This window comes from Nerophis ophidion, linkage group LG10, assembly GCF_033978795.1.
Source record: "Nerophis ophidion isolate RoL-2023_Sa linkage group LG10, RoL_Noph_v1.0, whole genome shotgun sequence".
In the NCBI taxonomy this organism is placed as follows: domain Eukaryota; kingdom Metazoa; phylum Chordata; class Actinopteri; order Syngnathiformes; family Syngnathidae; genus Nerophis; species Nerophis ophidion.
This window is the reverse complement of record NC_084620.1, coordinates 73471667-73492823: the sequence shown is the minus strand read 5'-3', so window position 1 is coordinate 73492823 and position 21157 is coordinate 73471667. Positions and strand designations below refer to the sequence as shown.

The 21157-nt window shown below is 43.2% G+C and overlaps 1 protein-coding gene across 1 annotated transcript; it reads left to right on the top strand.

The window, feature by feature from the left end:
- The first annotated feature begins 334 nt into the window (after positions 1-334).
- LOC133561277 (gastrula zinc finger protein XlCGF57.1-like) lies at positions 335-16341 on the top strand. The gene is made up of 2 exons (XM_061914638.1): positions 335-758; positions 14962-16341. Exons 1-2 carry the CDS (start codon positions 572-574, stop codon positions 16029-16031), a joined length of 1257 nt encoding a protein of 418 aa, XP_061770622.1. The 5' UTR covers positions 335-571; the 3' UTR covers positions 16032-16341.
- Positions 16342-21157: the final 4816 nt, after the last annotated feature.

Genomic DNA, 21157 nt, shown 5'->3' with positions numbered 1-21157 from the left:
TCCCGGGCTCGGGATTTTTCTGTGTGGAGTTTGCATGTCCTCCCTATGTAGCAGATTTGAGCGTTATGGAGCTATTACCATTGCAGTACAACGTCTTCATTGTTTTGCAGAAAAAAATTGCCGAAGCCAAATGTGTCAAGTGTCTTGAAGATACTATCATGTGACAATAGTCTCTGTGTTTTCTCCTCCGCCACTCGGCTGTGACGTCATTCCCAGCTTCTGGCGTAAACGAAAGGCGGCAGAACAGAGCAGTACTGTCTTGTAACGTCAAGTGTGCTAACTGTCGTGAAAGCACATTGACAGAAAGCCGTTATCCTTTACGTTAATAAGTCAGTCTTATTATTTGATCTACAGTTTGAAATATTTTCGTCGTATAAAATACAAATTTGATTCTTTAGTTAAGGATAAAGTGGTCTCGATGCGCTAGAAGCACTGTGCCGCTTCTCGTGCTATCTTTGCTTGTTAGTTAGCTTAGCTCGCTAGTTAGCTTAGCTTGTTAGCTGCTAACAGAAGACACAGAAGTTATCAACACATCGCTAAATAGAGATCAAGTGGTTGTGATTGTGTGAAAATGTCTACATTACAAATGTTGAGAGCGTTGGTGGATCAGCGACTAACTGCTGCCGTTGAAGAAATATTTGTAGTGTTAGAAAGAACGATAGCAGAATACGAGGCGGAACTTTCTAGAACAAAAGAGGAAAACTATCAAATACTGGACGCTGTTTTCAAGAAACATCAAGTTGTGTTACACAGAACAGGTTTGTTTGCTTCCTACTCTCAAATGTTTACTAACTTTATATTTGATTGTTAACAAGAAATGGACATTTGGTATGATTGAAGTGAATGGAGTAGCCTTGTCAAGTGAAAGTAAACAATCTGGCATGCAGATGAAAGAAGATTCATGGAACAGAGTATTGTAACTAAAGAAGAACATGGATAATCAACAGAAAACATTCCTAAGTTTTGTTGCAGAGGTAGTCAGCAAATCAATACAACAGCTAAAATTAAAGTGTCCGTTTGCAAATTGCTTAAAGTTAGTTTTTTTCTTACAAAAAAATATAACTCGATCGTCACCAGCTTGCTTATGTTACTATTAGTGGTTTAACAGAACGTATACATATTTTTAAATGTCCATTTTTTTCCACAATTACTAACTGAGATAGGTTCCAGCGACCCCGAAGGGGACAAGTGGTACAAAATGGATGGATAATTAAATTGAATAAAACTGGTTAGGAATTAGTTTGGCGTTCATGCTTGTCACTTACTGCTGTCTCGTACACACACTGGGAGCGTGTGCACGTACACAGAAACAGTCCGAGAGAAGCAACTAACACTTTGCAGTCATGTTGTTGTTGTCCTGATAGAATATACATTCAATGATATGGGATGTACGCCTTGCTTTTTTGCTAGCAAATGTTTTCATTTAGTACTATAAACATTTGGTGGCACAGTAAAAAATTAAAAGTAATACGAAGTGTTCTATATAACAATTATAATATCAGCACTCAAACAACAATATACAGTAACACACATGTGCACTCATACTAATAAGACCTCATTCAGCTTTTTATAGCCAAGTAATACTATAAAAGTATAGTCCAGTAGCATGTATCAGTAACATAACATGACTGACAGCACATGCATGTCCATTACTGATCATAATGCCACGCATACACATGCCAGAATGAGAAGTGACACTGATAGGTTTTCAATGGAGTCAGTCCCCAGGAACGGTGATTTGTTTAAATTAGGTAAAAAATCAGATAATGTTAACACAATGTCTAAAAGGCAAACATTTATTCATGAAAGCAGAATATGGCTTTTAGCACAAAATGATGTAACTCCACACATGCAAAACATGTACACGCACATTAGCTTTGTGTGTTGATCTAACGCAGGGGTCGGCAACCTTCAGCATACAAAGAGACATTTTAGCCTGTTTCCCCCAAATAAAACCCACCTAGAGCCACAAACTCTTGTTAGATTCCTAAAATGACGATAACACCACTTATAGTTTTGTTACACTTATGACATCAAACATGTATTTGATTTATTTCTGGGTATAACAAAGCAAATCATCAAATTATTTTGAACATTAGAAACAAAATACACTCTTCTTTCCCTTATTAATGAATACAAAAATAAAAATCAACTCATTCCAACATTCTGAAAGCATACAACTACAGCATATTTATTTGACTAAAAATTGAAAACAACTACCTAGTCATCAATAAAAACAGCAAATTTATAAAAATGTAAGTAAATAAAATATCTATCTTTGTTGATCCGTCCATTGCTAGGGGTTGACCGCTAAAAACAATTTAATTGCATGGCAGCAAGAGATGTCGCATAAGGGCTGTGACATACATTTACATCCACAATATATTCACATGGGTTTTATTTTCCTATGACAAGATCCCAGAACTCTCCAAAATAACAACTGTTGAATTAAAATAAACTAACTAAATAAAATGAAATATAATAGATCAAGTAACCATTATTTGTTGACATTCGGTTTCAAAGCCAAAGGGAGCCACGACGGAGGCATGAAAGAACCTCATGTGGCTCCAGAGCCGCAGGTTGCAGACCCCTGATCTAACGCCAGCTATCATTGAATATAGATACAATATAATCAGAATTTGTGGGGAATATAGACACTAAAATGTTCTGTTAAACCACTAATGGTAACAAAACATGTCCTTTGGTGGTCTTAATTTTTTTGTTGGAAAAATGTAAGAGCACAATTTGCAAACAGTTGAGTCTCTTTTAAAATTATGAACTTATTTCTAACCTGCCTGAATAAGTGACATTTCTTATTATTATAATCACATGACAGCATTAATTTCCATGAGATTGTTTTCTACTAATAGTGTTTTAGACCACTTACAATGACAGTAACAAAAAATATATTTTTTTCATGAGCTGTGTACTAGTATTGTATGTCTGGGTAGGGGTCCTGCTTTGGAAACAAATTGTACCCTTTCAGGTTTGGCATCTAGTTCCCGCTAAAACATTCACATGTTGCACAATGAGATGTAAGCATGGGATCATGTGTACTGTACATTCCTGTAACTTTGTGATTGTATAATATATATTTGTATAAGTATTTCTTTAAAATAACAGCATTTCTTGATTATCCATCCATCCATCCATTTTCTACCGCTTATTCCCTTTCGGAGTCGCGGGGGGCGCTGGCGCCTATCTCAGCTACAATCGGGCGGAAGGCGGGGTACACCCCGGACAAGTCGCCACCTCATCACAGGGCCAACACAGAAAGACAGACAACATTCACACACTAGGGACCATTTAGTGTTGCCAATCAACCTATCCCCAGGTGCATGTCTTTGGAAGTGGGAGGAAGCTGGAGTACCCGGAGGGAACCCACGCATTCACGGGGAGAACATGCAAACTCCACACAGAAAGATCCCAAGCCTGGATTTGAACCCAGGACTGCAGGACCTTCGTATTGTGAGGCAGACGCACTAACCCCTCTGCCACCGTGAAGCCCCATTTCTTGATTAATATTTATAAATTAGGATTCTTAATAAATGACACTAGAATAAGCACACATTTGATTGTTATAGCTTTTTGTGTGTCTGTAAAGGCATGACTGGCTAAGTGCCATTAGTGCATGTGTTGGTGCACGTGGGAAAGTGCGAGCGGCTGCTATTGAAATGACAAACTTGGTTTTGGTCTGGTTTGTGCGGCAGAAAATGTCCAATTTTGCTAGATAGGAACTTTTTTACCAATGTTTTGGTCACGTGTTTGTGGCCGACAAAAATTTAGCTCAATAAAGGCATCGCTGGAATTCATGTCCTCCTTCGAGCGTTTCGACAGACGTTCCAATAATTGAACGGTGATGATGAAAACGTTTTTCTCTGTTGTGGCCGTCAGTTACATTGAAAATTGTTATGCGCTTATTTTTTAGTTAGATTTTGGAGTGGCATAGATTTGCCGTGTGCAGAGGACACATTAGCAGTGCGCAATTGCACAGGATTAGAGAGAACGTTGATTGGAAGCACAAAATATGAACTGCAGATTTCTGCTGAGCAGCAATAACAGATTTGATCTTTTTCTTTTGTGGCATTTTTGTGTTCTCTTTCCATGCATTTTGACTCACCAGAAGCAGCATGTATGCGCAGGCGTCGTTTGAGCAACAAAGAAAGACATTCATAGTATTTTTTATTGCTCGCCAACGGACTATATTTCTTTACCGCACGCGGTCCCCTTAAAGTTAAAACCCCATCTGTAACGTCTCGCTGGCATCGTGGTGAAGTTGTTCTGTCGTGGGTGCAGCGGAGGATGGAACACAGGGTGAACCAAAGACACTGGCACAAAGGCACTAACAAAAACCAACAGAACTAGCGTGGGAGCTAGAATGAACAAAAAGCGCTGGTATGTAAACTAGGGACAAGCAGACAAACAAAATAGCATGGACGCTAATCTAATAACAAAAGTATTTTCTCAACATGCGGGAATGCGACTTCATCTGTTGCGTATAGCAAACTACAGTCCGAGAGCGAATGTCCAACAAAAGCGGTCTTAAATAAGGAGATAAATCCGGGGCAGGTGTGCGTGATCACACGGGAAGCAGGTGACACAAATGCGTTGCTAGGACAACAGAAACAAACCAGGAAGTGCCACCGGGACCTAAGAGAGCCAAATACAACACAGGATGATAACAAAACAGAAACAAAACCAGAGTATGACATGGTCCAAGACGTGGACCATGACACCATGGACATGAATGAGCACAACGATGAGCATTGGAAACATAACTTTATTGAAGTATTTTCAGTTGTGAAGTGAAGTGAATTATATTTATATAGCGCTTTTCTCTATTGACTCAAAGCGCTTTACATTGTGAAACCCAATATCTAAGTTACATTTAAACCAGTGTGGGTGGCACTGGGAGCAGGTGGGTAAAGTGTCTTGCCCAAGGACACAACGGCAGTGACTAGGATGGGGGAAGCGGGAATCGAACCTGCAACCCCCAAGTTGCTGGCACGGTCGCTCTACCAACCGAGCTATGCCGCCCCAGTTGTTGAACTGAAATCCACAGTGACTGGCTAATTGTTTGAGTAGAAGCTAAGCGAGAAGGGTAATGCTGTGTACACATTAGGGTTGTCCCGATCCAATATTTGGATCGGATCAGCCGCCAGTATTTGCCAAAAAATGCATATCGGCAAGGCATGGGAAAATGCCGATCCAGATCCAGTTTTTTTAAAAACTCTGGTCCGCGTTTTCCAACGCACCGATTTAAATAATACATTCCACTCTTCTGCTGCTCCCTAAACTCTGTTCTGCATATTCCAGAACACTTTCAAAACTTCACAGGTCTGTGTTCTAACCGTTAAGACGGACGTGTGAATTAAAAGTTACGGTAAAAATGTCAGCTGTGTGGGATTATTTTACCCTACAAAACATGCCACAATAAATTGGCATAAACTTTATTGTGGCAACATAAACGCAACATAACAAATACCCAGAATCCCAATCTTCCATGACTCTTTCAGGCTATATTTTACACCCCGCTAGGACCAAACCCCGCCCCCCCCCCTCCATGCGTCTGTTGAGGTGGGCGGAGTTGGGGGCGCGGACGTGTATAATATAGCCTTAAAGAGTCATAGATGCAAAAGTTTCTGGGTAATTGTTATGTTGCGTTTATGTTGTGTTACTGTGAGGATGTTCTCCCGAAATGTGTTTGTCATTCTTGTTTGGTGTGGGTTCATAGTGTGGCGCATATTAGTAAGAGTGTTAAAGTTGTTTATATCACAACCTTCAGTGTAACCTATATGACTGTTGACTATATCCCTTGCAATCTCGTACGTGTGACGATGGGAGCAGCAAGATGCATGCTTCTGGCCGGCACGAAGATAACATGGTGTAAAGGCGGGTGATGACATATTGTAGAGGACGTTAAAAGTAAAGCTGTCACGGCACGCCCTCACTATTGTAGTCCGAGTGAAAGTCCGAGAATGATAGCCCCGGGAGAGGCACCAAAATCCGGAAACCCCCCAAAACAATGACGGGGGGGAGGGGGTCGGTGATTATGCAGCTGAGCCATGTGCAGCTGAGCCTCATCAGAGTGGCCAAAGAGCTGCATGCGGCTCCGGAGCCGCGGGTTGCCGACCCCTGGTCTAGTATATAGAAAAGTGCAAAATAAATCTAACCCATTATTATTATTATTAATGATACTGCTATCTGTTGTTCCAGCTGACCAATTTAATTATGACACGGTGTGACATTCAGTTCAGCTGCTGCCACTACACGTTAAAATCAGCGCTAAATGATGACAAATAAGGAAGCAACACCACACAAAAGTTTGTTGCATAACAATATTTTATTTTCAAATTCACTCACAAGGTGTCATTTTGAAGTGAACACACTTTTCTCACGACGAGTCACGGCCATATTTTATCAACCGTCCTCCTGGCGATCCATTAAAAAAAGTTTAAGTTTAAGTTAAAGTAGCAATGATTGTCACACACACACTAGGTGTGTTGAAATGTGTTCTCTGCATTTGACCCATCCCCTTGACCCCCTGGGAAGTGAGGTGGAGGTGGGCAGCAGCGGTGCCGCGCCCGGGAATCATTTATGGTGATACAACCCCCAATTACAACCTTTGATGCTGAGTGCCAAGAAGGGAGGTAATGGGTCACATTTTTTTATAGTCTTTGGTATGACCTCCTCTCTGAGCTGCCACCTTATCATGGTAGAGGAGTTTGAGTGTCCAAAAGATCCTAGGAGCTATGTTGTCCGGGGGCTTTATGCCCCCTGGTAGGGTCTCTCAAGGCAAGCAGGTCCTAGTTGAGGGATCAGACAAAGAGCAGCTCGAAGACCTCTGTGAAGAAGAAAAATCATGGACCCAGATTTCCCTCGCCCAGACTCAGGTCACCGGGGCCCCGCTCTGGAGCCAGGCCCGGAGGTGTGGCACGATGGCGAGCGCCTGGTGGCCGGGCCTGTTCCCATGGGCCCCGACCGGGCACAGCCCGAAGAGGCAATGTGGGTCACCCCTCCAATGGGCTCACCACCCATAGCAGGGGCTATAGAGGTCGAGTGCGATGTGAGCTGGGCGGCAGCCGAAGGCAGAGAACTTGGCGGTCCGATCCTCGGCTAAAGAAGCTCGCTCTCGGGACGTGGAACGTCACCTCACTGGGGGGAAGGAGCCTGAGCTAGTGCGTGAAGTGGAGAAGTTCCGGCTGGATATAGTCGGACTCACTTCGACGCACAGCAAGGGCTCTGGAACCACTTTTCTCGAGAGGGGATAGACTCTCTTCCACTCTGGCGTTGCCGGCATTGAGAGGCGACGGGCTGGGGTGGCAATTCTTGTTGCCCCCCGGCTCAAAGCCTGCACGTTGGAGTTCAACCCAGTGGGCGAAAGGGTAGACTTCCTCCGCTTTCGGGTGGGGGGGACAGGTCCTGACTGTTGTTTGTGCTTATGCACCAAACAGCAGTTCAGAGTACCCACCCTTTTTGGGTACACTCGAGGGTAAACTGGAAAGTGCACCCCCCGGGTGATTCCCTTGTCCTACTGGGAGACTTCACTGTCATGTTGGCAACGACAATGAAACCTGGAGAGGCGTGATTGGGAAGAATGGCCGCCCGGATCTCAACCCGAGTGGTGTTTTGTTATTGGACTTTGTGCTCGTCACAGTTTGTCCATAAAAAACACCATGTTCAAACATAAGGGGTGTCCATATGTGCACTTGGCACCAGGACACCCTAGGCCGCAGTTCCATGGTCGACTTTGTAGTTGTGTCATCGGATTTGCGGCCTTATGTTTTGGACACTCAGGTGAAGAGAGAGGCGGAGCTTTCTACCGATCACCACCTGGTGGGGAGTTGGCTGCGATGGTGGGGGAGGATGCCGGACAGACCTGGCAGACCCAAGCGCATTGTGAGGGTCTGCTGGGAACGTCTGGCAGTCTCCTGTCAGAGAAAGTTTCAATTCCCACCTCCGGAAGAAATTTGAACATGTCACGAGGGAGGTGCTGGACATTGAGTCCGAGTGGACCATGTTCCGCACCTCTATTGCGGAGGCGGCTGATTGGAGCTGTGGCCACAAGGTAGTTGGTGCTTGTCGCGGCGGTAATCCCAGAACCTGTTGGTGGACACCAGCAGTGAGGGATGCCGTCAAGCTGAAGAAGGAGACCTATCGAGTTATTTTGGCTCATAGGACTCCGGAGGCAGTGGACAGGTACCGACAGGCCAAGCGGTGTGCAGCTTCAGCGGTCGCGGAGGCAAAGACTCAAACATAGGAGAAGAAGCCATGGAAAACGACTTCCAGGCGGCTTTGAAGCGATTCTAGACCACCTTCAGCCGCCTCAGGAAGGGGAAGCAGTGCAATGTCAACACCGTGTATGGTACGGATCAGATCAGGGGCGGTACCTCTGGATTGGCAGACCGGGGTGGTGGTCCCTCTCTTTAAGAAGCGGGAGGACCGGAGGGTGTGTTCCAACTAACGTGGGATCACACTACTCAGCCTTCCCGGTAAGGTTTATTCAGGTGTACTGGAGAGGAGGCTACGCCGGATAGTCGAACCTCGGATTCAGGAGGAACACTGTGGTTTTCATCCTGGTCGTGGAACTGTGGACCAGCTTTATATGCTCGGCAGGGTCCTTGAGGGTGCATGGGAGTTTGCTCAACCAGTCTACATGTGCTTTGTGGACTTGGAGAAGGCATTCGACCGTGTCCCTTTGGGAAGTCCTGTGGGGAGTGCTCAAAGAGTATGGGGTATCGGACTGTCTTATTGTGGCGGTCCACTCTCTGTACGATCAGTGTCACAACATGGTCTGCATTGCCGGCAGTAAGTCAAACACATTTCCAGTGAGGGTTGGACTCCGTCAAGGCTGTCCTTTGTCAGCCATTCTGTTCATAACTTTTATGGAAATAATTTCTAGGCGCAGTCAAGGCGTTGAGGGGTTTCGGTTTGGTGGCCACAGGATTAGGTCTCTCCTTTTTGCAGATGATGTGGTCCTGATGGTTTCATCTGGCCAGGATCTTCAGCTTTCACTGGATCGGTTCGCAGCCGAGTGTGAAGCGACCGGAATGAGAATCAGCACTTCCAAGTCTGAGTCCATGGTTCTTGCCCGGAAAAGGGTGAAATGCCATCTCCGGGTTGGGGAGCAGTCCCTGCCCCAAGTGGAGGAGTTCAAGTACCTAGGAGTCTTGTTCACGAGTGAGGGAAGAGGGGATCGTGAAATCGACAGGCGGATCGGTGCGGCGTCTTCAGTAATGCGGACGTTGTACCGATCCGTTGTGGTGAGGAAGGAGCTGAGCCGGAAGGCAAAGCTCTCAATTTACCGGTCGATCTACGTTCGCATCCTCACCTATGGTCATGAGCTTTGGGTCATGACCAAAAGGACAAGATCACGGGTACAAGCGGCTGAAATGAGTTTCCTCCGCCGTGTGGCGGGTCTCTCCCTTAGAGATAGGGTGAGAAGCTCTGTCATCCGGGAGGAGTTCAAAGTAAAGCCGCTACTCCTCCCCATGGAGAGGAGCCAGATGAGGTGGTTCGGGCATCTGGTCAGGATTTAGGGCACGTCCAACCGGTAGGAGGCCACGGGGAAGACCCAGGACACGTTGGGAATACTATGTCTCCCGGCTGGCCTGGGAACGGCTCGGGATTCCCTTTGAAGAGCTGGACGAAGTGGCTGGGGAGAGGGAAGTCTGGGCTTCCCTGCTTAGGCTGCTGCCCCCGTGACTAGGGTTGGGTATCGAGTATCGATTGGAACCGGGACTAACTTTCAGATTCTCCCGGAATTGTTCAAAAGTTTAAATTTCGATTCCTAGTTTCGATACCCAGTCCGCCGACCGGAAACAAATGATATGTCCGCCGACCCGGAAGAAGAAGCCGCTGAACACCAACGAAGAAGCGCCCACCGCTGGAAGTGTTAGCATAGCCGAGCCTATGTAGCCGAGCGAGTCAGTCAAGCATGGATATCGGGCGTCGACGGTCGAAAGTGTGGCTTTATTTTACTAAAAAACATTTAAATATCGGACAAATGTAACACATGCGACAGGACTGTTTCTCCAAGTTCTCTGAACCTTTTGATGATTTTACGGACCGTAGATGGTAAAATCCCTAAATTCTTTGCAATAGCTCGTTGAGAAATGTTGTTCTAAAGCTTTTCGACAAATTGCTTACAAATTGGTGACCCTCACCCCATCCTTGTTTGTGAATTACTTAGCATTTCATGGAAGCTGCTTTTATACCCAATCATGGCACCCACCTGTTCCCAATTAGCCTGCACACCTGTGGGATGTTCCAAATAAGTGTTTGATGAGCATTCCTCAACTTTATCAGTATTTATTGCCACCTTTCCCAACTTCTTTGTCACGTGTTGCTGGCATCAAATTCTAAAGTTAATGATTATTTGCAAACAAAAAAATGTTTATCAGTTTGAACATCAAATATGTTGTCTTTGTCGCATATTCAACTGAATATGGCTTGAAAATTATTTGCAAATCATTGTATTCTGTTTATATTTACATCTAACACAATTCCCCAACTCAAATGGAAACGGGGTTTGTATATATATAATATATTTATACATGCGTGTGTGTGTGTGTGTGTGTGTGTGTGTGGTTCCACCAGGCTCGTTATTTAAATGATATTTGTTCAGTATCTAATAGATTAAAATGTATTATGTTTGCAGATGATACACATGTATATTGTTCAGGAGAATACTTGAAGGAAGTGTTGAGGTTAATAGAAGTTGAGTTGATTCAGCTAAAAAAATGTTTTGATATCTATAAGTTATCATTTAAATGATAAGAAAACTTAATTTGTGGTGTTAAGTGGTGCAAGGACAAATTGTGAAGCAAAATTAAATCAATTGGAAATTGATAGAGTATATGAAACTAAATTATTGGGAAGAATAATTGATAGTAAATTATGTTGAATATATACCGTATTTTTCGGATTAAAAATCACATTTCTTTTTCCTAGTTTGGCCAGGGGTGCGATTTATACTCTGGAGGGACTTATGTGTGAAACTTATTCACACATTACTGTAAAATATCAATAAATATTATTTATCTCATTTACATAAGAGACCAGACGTACCGATAGAAGAGGAAGCCGCACATTGTCTACTTTCGAGTTGGCAGAGTTGTTTAGAAGCGACACCGAGGAATAAGATTTCATGAGATTTAGCGATTAGGAGTGAGAGATAGTTTGGTAAAGGTATAGCATGTTCTATAAGTTATAGTTATTTGAATGACTCTTAGCATAATATGTTAGGTTAACACAGCAGGCACCTTCTCAGTTGGTTATTTATGCCTCATATAACCTACACTTATTCAGTCTGTTGTTCACTATTCTTTGTTTATTTTAAATTGCCTATCAAATGTCTATTCTTGGTGTTGGATTTTATTTAAATACATTTCCCCCCAAAAATACAACTTATACTTTAGTGCGACTTATATGTGTTTTTTTGCCATGAATTGATGAACGTGGACCCCGACTTAAACAAGTTGAAAAACTTATTGGGGTGTTACCATTTAGTGGTCAATTGTACACAATATGTACTGTACTGTGCAATCTACTAATAAAAGTATCAATCAATCAATCAATCAATGCCTTCTCTAATTATGCATTTTCGTCCGGTGCGACTTATTCTCCGGAGCGATTTATAATCCGAAAAATACAGTAAAGGGAAAAATATCCAAATCTATTCATTCTCTTTATAAAGTAAAACATGCCGAATAAGACATGTCTGCGAATGTTATTGTGGAAGGTCTCTGTCCCAGATCCCCCTTTGCTTGGCTGGAATCACCACACTCGGTCTCAGTGATGTACACTTTTATTGATGGCAGTACATGCAACTGCATCAGTCCAGTGCTCTCCAGTTTGTTCACTGTATCTCGCCGTCTGTGTCTTTCTCTCTCCGTCACTCTCATCATCTTTCCCCTTAAGATCTCCAACGCTGCTGATAAAGGAACAGGTGATTAGATAACTCGCCCCATCTGAGGTATAGGCTCACCTGTCTGCTGCTTCGTGGCCAATCCCTGCACATGCCCCGCCCGCAGGGAAGGCGTAGGCCACGCCCCTCTCCACATGCCTCCACCGCCCGATTCAGGCCGGGCGGTGGAATACAAGCACGTTCTCTCCCGGTGTGAATTTATGCAGTTGGGTTCCCCGGTTATACTTGCGCCGCTGACGCTCTTGGGCACGGAGTAAATTCTCGCGTGACAAGTGCCCCACCTGGTGGAGTTTTGCTCGCATGTCAAGGACGTACTGTAACTAATTTTTGCTGGAGCTTGGACCCTCCTCCCAGCTTTCTTTAATGACGTCCAAGACTTCGCCAGGCCTCCGGCCGTACAATAACTCACACGGTGCAAAACCAAGTGAGGCCTGGGGTACCTCCTGCATCGCAAACATGAGGGGATCCAACCATTTACCCAATTATGTTTGTTCTTGTGCATAAATTTACGGCTCATTGTTTTCAGCGTTTTATTCAATCTCTCCACCAGTCCATCCGTTTGTGGCAGGTACACGCTGGTGCGGATCGCTTTTATCCCCAATAATCCGTACAGTTCTTTTATAATGCGTGACATAAAGGACGTCAGTCAGAATCTCTTTTGGGATTCCATCTTGGGAGATGACCTGAAACAGTGCTTGCGCGACACTTTTGGCGGAGATAGAGTGCAAAGGCTTTGCTTCGGGATACCGCGTTGCGTAATCCACCAGGACTAAAACAAAGCGATGTCCCCGTGTACTCGGGTGAAATGGTCCGATGAGGTCCATGCCAATTCTCTTGAATGGAACCTCTATGAGCGATAATGGGCGTAACGGTGCCCGTGGAGTGGCCGCTGGATTCACCAGCTGGCAGTCTGGCCAGGCTGCGCACCACCGGCGCACATCCGCCCGGAGGCCTGGCCAATAGAATTGGACCATGACTCGATTAAGTGTCTCGTCATACCCCAAATGTTAAGCCATCGGGTCGAACCAGGTTTTGGTGGATCAGGGACTGCTTACAGCCCGAGTCCACAATCGCCTGATATGTACCCCCTTGTACTCTTACCGGGACGTAGCACGTCTCTCCTGGATCGGGAGCGGGTGCTGGCGGCTCGACAACCCGCATTGCCTGCCCCACCTCCATCATGGAGCAATCCCTGCGCACGTGACCGGGTTGTCTGCACCCCCAGCACACCAGCCCTGGAAGTTGAGGTGCCCTCTGCGAGGGAAGCCCTCTCGCCGCAGCACTGGGAACCTGCAACATGCACACATCAGATTTATTGTTAACCCGTGTCCCAACGTTAGTGGTGTGTGTGTGCGTGTGTGCGTGCCTGCGTGTGTGTGTGTAAGTGTTTGTGTGGCCACCAGGAAAACCTGGTCTTTATGCCCGGGTGATCTTGCCCGCTCCATACCCCCCCATCGCGGGGCGAGTTGACGCCGGAGTGCTGGGGTGGATCCTGCGGCCGTCCTCGGGGTTGCCTCCCTCTGCACTGCTAGGTGTTCCTCCGCCAACCTCACCGCTGCTTTTACGCTCGGGGGGCTGTGGTATCTCACCCACGCTGATGTCCTAGCCGGGATGGCGTCCAGGAACCGCTCCAAAACGATGCTTTCCAGCACACCTGGATCCTGTCCATTGGGCCGGAGCCACCGGGTCGCTGCGTCCCTCAGCCGGTAGGCGAACACGAACGCTCGGTCTTCTGGCTCCAGCGTCATCGCTCTAAATCTGCGTCTGTGATCCCCGGGGCTGCTGCCGATCCGGTCCAGGATGGCTTAACGGAGGTTAGTGTATTGCAGGCGGGCAGATGCCGATAGACTCAACACCGCCCGCTGCGCCTCCCCCACCAGGAGCGGCAGCAGTTTTGCTCCCCACTCTTCTTCCGGCCACCTGTTTGCCGCCTCGAACACGTCCAGGAATGTTTGAGGATCCTCCCCCTCTACCATGCGTTTCATGGCTGACATCCCTCCCGCTTCCGCCTTGTCCATTAGCGTTTTAACAGTCGCGATTGTTGCTGACTTGCTGCTGATACTTGCGCCAGCACTTGTCCAAGCGCTTCCAAGGGGTTTGGTGCCGACATCTTTCCTGGATTCTTCCTTAGTTGGGCGCCACTGTGGAAGGTCTCTGTCCCAGATCCCCCGTTGTTTGGCTGGAATCACCACACTCGGTCTCAGTGATTTACACTTTTATTGATGGCAGTACATGCAACTGCATCAGTCCAGTGCTCTCCAGTTTGTTCACTGTATCTCGCCGTCTGTGTCTTTCTCTCTCCGTCACTCTCATCATCTTTCCCCTCAAGATCTCCAAGGCTGCTGATAAAGGGAACAGGTGATTGGATCACTCGCTCCAGCTGAGGTATCTGCTCACCTGTATGCTGCTTCCTGGCCGGCCCCTGCACACGCCCCGCCCGCAGGGAACGCGTAGGCCACGCCCCTCTCCACAGTTATATTATTCTTTTATTTTTCCATATTTAACATATTGTGTTGAAGTTTGTGTAAATGTTTACAGCAACAGTCTTCCAGCTTGTATTCTTAGGTTATTTCAATTAAGAGGAGAAAACTATCATTTACGGGGGATATTGATTTTTGAAATAGGTAAAGTAAGAAGGAATATAAAATGCAAATGTATCACAGTTTTAGGAGTTAAATGGTGGAACAAGCTCAGTGATGAGTTGAAGACATGTAGTTCTCTCACTGGGTCCATGTGTACACTCTCAGTTACATTAACACTGATATTATACATGTGGGCCAATAGATAGAAATGCTGTTAAATGTAGCTTTGATGTGGCAAGCTACTTTTGCAGTGTAGCGTGTAGTGTAGCTTGCTACAATTCTCTGAGGATAGCTTAGCTACATTTAATTGGGAGTAACTTGTAGCTTAGCTTACTACATTTTCCAGGTTGCTTGCCCATCACTGTCTGTTTGGCCTAGCTCACATGTGAATAGTTTGAATACTGCAAACTTCAATACAGTAACACCTCATTCGTGTTCTATGTTCTGCAGTCGTCCAGCAGGTGTCAGCAGAGAGTCATGAAGAGATTCCATCCAAGCAGCAAGAGTGGAGCTCCAGTGTGGGACAGAAGGAGCTACAGGCCCCCTCCCACATTAAAGAGGAGCAGCTTCATGATGAAGATGAAGCTCAGTCCTTACAGCTTCATCACAGTCAAAGTGAGGAGAACAGAGGGGCGGAGCTTGTAAGTCAACACATCACAGAAGCTGATGGAGAGCATTGTGAAGATATAAAGTCAGAACCAGACAGCATCTTTGCTCCACTGTCAGACATGGACCACATGATGTCACACTCTTCTGATCACAGTGACCACATCCAAAAACCTTTGGAGAGTAAAAATGACTCTAAAGGTGATACGAGACATCACACTAACAACAAACACTTTGACTGCTCTCAATGTGGGAAATCATTTAGATGGAAGAGTCTTTTTACAGTACACATGAGAACACATACTGGAGAGAAACCTTTTACTTGCTCTGTTTGTAAGAAGAGTTTCTCCTTAAAGCAACGCTTGACCAGACACATGAGAACACACATTGGAGAGAATCCTTTTACTTGTTCTTTTTGTAAGAAGAGTTTCGCCACTAAGCAAAACATGATCACACACATGAGAACACACACTGGAGAGAAACCTTTTCCTTGCTCGGTTTGTAAGAAAACTTTCTCCAGAAAGCAACACATGACCACACACATGAGAACACACACTGGAGAGAAACCTTTTCCATGCTCAGTGTGTCCCAAAAGATTCTCCATAAATGAGCAAATGAAAAGACACATGAGAACACACACTGGAGAGAAACCTTTTACTTGCTCTCTTTGTAACAAGGGGTTTTCCAGAAAGCTTAACATGTCCACGCACATGAGAACACATACTGGAGAGAAACCTTTTACTTGCTCTGTTTGTAAGAATAGCTTCTCCACAAAGCTTGTCATGACCAGACACATGAGAACACACACTGGAGAGAAACCGTTTAGTTGCACTGTGTGCGATAAAACATTCATGATTAAGAATCAGGTCAGTAAACACAAGTGTGTAACAGTCATGGAAGCTGCAGGGATTTAAAAACACTTAAGCAGTGATTGTGCTAAATGTACTTTAAAACACAGCATGTTTAATATGAATGTATATTTGATGTTGTATGTAGTAGTGCTTCTCATCTTCTACTGTTATTCTATGTTGTTCTGGAATTACTTTTAAGTTGTGTGCATTTATTGAATATCATGTATGTAGCTACTATTTTATTTTATTTTCTCATTGTTAAAGAGAGAACTTCTTATTATTTACAGTTGTTTTTTGTTCACACATTTTCTTCCATTGCATTTTTATTGATGTTATTATCCAATTAAAAGAATGAATGAATAAAATTGTTAACAAAACGTGGACTGAGCAGTATTATTACATCATGGATGTTAACTCCTGCAAAACATCAACAAAGAAGAAAAAGGCTGAAGTTAGCAACACATCACTGAACTTTAGAGCCATCGTGAGTGGAGTTGCTTGTTTTTATTGCTGCATTTGTACTTATTTCACCTCACATCTTCACTTTCAACCCTAAAGTCTTCTTCAAATATATTGTTCTGGGCTTCTAAGATTGATGTTTACTATGTGTGTGTAGTCTGTGGAAAGGGTTGTTGTCCCTTGTGGATCCATTTGTTCACTTGCACAGATACATCTTCATCATCATCATCATCATCATCAGCCATAACCGGTCCACTACTGGATGAAACCTTAGCATTAATGTTCTAATATCAGTGTGACCTCATTATTCCTTGATTATAAGACCTAAAGGCCTACAGAAATGAGATGTTCTTATTTAAACGGGGTTAGCAGGTCCATTCTATGTGTCATACTTCATCATTTTGCGATGTTGCCATATTTTTGCTGAAAGGATTTAGTAGAGAACATCCACGATAAAGTTCGCAACTTTTGGTCGCTAACAGAAAAGCCCTGCCTTTACCGGAAGTCGCAGACGATGACGTCACCCGTGTGAGGGCTCCTCACATCCTCACATTGTTTTTAATCGGAGCCTCCAATAAAAAGAGCTATTTGGACCGAGAAAACGACAATTTCCCCATTAATTTGAGCGAGGATGAAAGATTTGTGTTTGAGGATATTGATAGCGACGGATTAGAAAAAAATAAAATAAATCAAGTTTAAAAAAAAAGGCGATTGCATTGGGACGGATTCTGATGTTTTTAGACACATTTATCAGGATAAACCTGGGAAATCCCTTATCTTTCTATTGTGTTGCTAGTGTTTTAGTGAGTTTAATATTACCTGATAGTCAGAGGGGTGTGTCCACGGGTGTCTTGAGGCCAGTATTTGAAGGAAGTTGACGGCAGCTGTATGGATGGCACAAGCTCAACTGATCTCCGGTAAGTGGCGACTTTTTACCACAATTTTCTCACCCAAAACTGCTGGTTGACGTGTGGTCAGGATCCATGTTCGCTTGACCGCTCTGATCCATAGGAAAGCTTCACCTCCGGGAATTTCAAACAAGGAATCACTGTGTGTTTGTGTGGCTAAAGGGTAAAGCTTCCCACCTCCATCTTTCTACTGTGACTTCTCCAATATTAATTGGACAAATTGCAAAAGATTCAGCAACACAGACGTCCAAAATACTGTGTAATTATGCCGTTAAAGCAGACGACTTTTAGCTGTGTGTGTGTGCAGCGCTAATATTTCCTAACAGTGCGTGACGTCACGCGTACACGTCATCATTCCGTGACATTTTCAAGAAGAAACTCCCGGGAAATTTAAAAATGCAATTTAGTAAACTAAAGCGGCCGTATTGGCATGTGTTGCAATGTTAATATTTCATCATTGATATATAAACTATCAGACTGCGTGGTGGCTAGTAGTGGCTTTCAGTAGGCCTTTAAAATACAGATTTCAGCACTGTATTGCTGTGTTGGATCCGCTTTGGACTGGACTCTCGCGGCTGTGTTGGATCCATTATGGATTGAACTTTCACAGTATCATGTTAGACCCGCTCGACATCCATTGCTTTCCTCCTCTCCAAGGTTCTCATAGTCATCATTGTCACCGACGTCCCACTGGGTGTGAGTTTTCCTTGCCCTTATGTGGGCCTACCGAGGATGTCGTAGTGGTTTGTGCAGCCCTTTGAGACACTAGTGATTTAGGGCTATATAAGTAAACATTGATTGATTGATTGATACTCCAACTCACCACACTGAGAAGTGGGGGCGATCCTGAGCTAGCAGATGCATGTTGCTATCATGTTTTATCAGCGAGGAAGACAGCAATTGTGTATACTTTTTTGTCGGAAGCAAGTTGTATTTGTGGTATACTGAAGTTTCATGATGTTGTTTGCACATCAGACTGACTCTCTCTCTCATCCACAGTCTGGAGTGCAGCTGACGCTGGTCAATCCAACACACCTGAGGTTGATTAGCGTGCCTTTATTAACTGGCTGCTTAGCGCCGGTACTTTGTGGTTACTGCTGTTCCTCACGCATGACTGTCCTTCTCGTCTCACTTGCTAAACCCTCCTGTTTTTGCTCGTGCATCTTGCAGGTTTGCCTGTTTATCCAGCGCCGACTAACGCTTTCAGTTTATCATTTTGTGTTTCTGTTTTACTTCATTCTTGAAGTATGTTTCCTAGCTTCGTCTAGAGATTTATTTTTGTACTTTGCTCTTTTATTTTTTATCTTATCTGTCAGTATTATTCCCAGTCTTTACTAGCGCTTTTGGTTTAGTTTTGGTATTTATCTTAGTAGTTTTTATGGTGTGTTTTTGTGCTCCACCATCGCTTTATGTTTTTGTGGCTACATCCTCCTTGCGCCCAGAATAAAAGAATACATTTTGTCTACAAACAATATGTCTCTGCATCCTTGGGTTCCATCTAATTCAGCTCCTAACAGTATTGCTCTGCTGAATAAATGAATCACTATAGCTGCCAATATGGAAGATTATTTATATATTTAAGAACATATAATTTCCTAAACAGGTAGCAAAATGACACCACAAAAAGTGAACTAGCAGCAGAACTCAGTTAGTATTTTATTAATTTAAAAATGAATTAACTATAAAGAGTAACTTGACAGCGGATTTTTCACAAGAGTTCACCAAAAACTGGAAATTGGGAATGCTAGTTACAATCATTTCGTTATTTTTAAGATGCAGAAGAACGAGGTGGCACCGTGCAGTGAAAAAAGGGATATTTATTGATAAAAGAACAAAAACCCAGAGCAACTTTTCTATGAAGAAAACAAAACAAACTGCTGAAATCCAGCAAAACACTCACAGAAAATCAGCAAAAAAAAGAAAAAAAAACTAACCAAAGTAATATTAACAATAATAACGATAATAATTAAAAAAATGAAAGAATATGAACAGTTAGTAAATAAATAAATAGAAAAAACTATGTACATATAGGGAGTCATCTTTAAAAAAAAAATAACAGTTTAATCACGAATTGGAAAAAATAAAATCAGGCTTATGTGGCGTGACATAATGGAGCCAGTATTCCCAGTATGAAGTACATTTCTCTAGTTTATAAATAATAAAAGCTGTTATCTCCTGTGTTTTATAAATGTCCATTGTGATTTCCATCCATTTCTTCAAAGTTGGGCTCTCCTGTAATATCCATTTCCTGGTAATGCTCTTTTTACAAACCACTAGTAGGATATTCATGAAGTATTTCTCTTTTTTCAGCCAATCCTGAGGTGCGATGTGTGAAAAACAGAATGTTACTTTCAAGGGGTGATTTGAAAATATCCTGTAGAGCTTGGTGTATCTCTTTCCAATAGTCCTTTATGGCAGAGCAGTCCCAGAAAACATGCTAGTGGTTTGCCTTTAGATTCCCACAATTTGTCCAACAGGCAGGGGAGTTGTTATCATACTGAGACTTCTGAGAAGGTGGAATAAAACTTTCCCAGCCAAACTCTCCACTTGGGTGAGCTGCTACAAGTCCATTGATATCTCCTTTTTATTGTCCATTCTTCCTCAGATATAGTTATCCCTCCTTTCTTCTCCCATTTTGTTTTAATATATAAAGTTGAATATGATTTCTTATACAAGCATGAAACACTTCTATCAATAGTTTCTGAATTGTAAACTTTTGTAAACAGTTCAATTAAACATATGCTGGTCTTTGTTACATGTTTCACCTTCATATTAACAAATAGAAGTTTTGTTTTTTTAATAAATGTGTCAAATTTGTCACTGACAGTTTAGTTATGTTTTTTCCTCTGTGTTTGTTTTTATTTCCTGTAAGCGCTCTTATTTTGGTTCAGTTTCCTGCTTGTCTCTCTGAGAGCTGTTTCCCCTCAGATGCGGCTGATTGGCACCTGGCCACACCTGGACTGTCAATCAGCCGGTTGCTATTTAGACCTGCTTTGCCCTCCAGTCAAGGCTAGAGTAGTGTTGTTGTACCGGAAACTAATTTACAAACACAACTTCATCACACACAATACTCCACTATGGAATTGTTCTTATATTAAAATGAGAAACAAATCCATCTTTGTACAGCAATGGTTTGAAAAAGGCATTTGGTCGCTGATGCACTTATTGAGTGAGAAAAGTATTTTATGAATTGAAGATTTCATTAACTATAACCTGCAAATAAAAATAATTACTAAAAATAAAAGGCTTTTGTAAAAAAACATTCTAATTACAGCATACCATCTTTTGTAATGATTTACTATTTCTTCAATAGTATATTAAAAAAAATAGAACTTGAAAGTTTCCATTCTTCCAAAGGCAAAGGGGTTCATTTTGGAAAAAAAACAACCCCGGAATTGACCACTTAAAATCATTTTTAGGATATTGAATTGCAATTGAAGACAACACTTGTTCGTTCTGTGATTGGGAAACAAAATAAACTGTTTATTTTATGAATGTATGCAAAGTAAATCTATGTAGGATGATGTACAATATTGGCTTTTGCCTAAAAAGACAAACTTTGATTGATATTGATATTGTTTTGGGGATGTTAAAAAGAAAAACAACCATAAAAATGTTTAAAACACAATAATAGGAGTTTTTGTCTTATCCACAAATGTAAGTTTGTAAAAACAAAACCATCCTTCCACAAACAATTCAGCCATTTTCTCTCACTTTTATATTGCATAAAGGTCTGGGGACATACATATGAAACAATCACAACACAATCATCATATTACAAAAGACAGTAATTCCATCCATCCATTTTCTACCGCTTATTCC

Bases quoted from the DNA above. Each gene is read 5' to 3' on its own strand.
- LOC133561277 (XM_061914638.1), top strand. From the start codon at position 572: ATGTCTACATTACAAATGTTGAGAGCGTTGGTGGATCAGCGACTAACT. The intron at 759-14,961 runs GTTTGTTTGCTT...TATGTTCTGCAG, and splicing joins AGTTGTGTTACACAGAACAG to TCGTCCAGCAGGTGTCAGCA.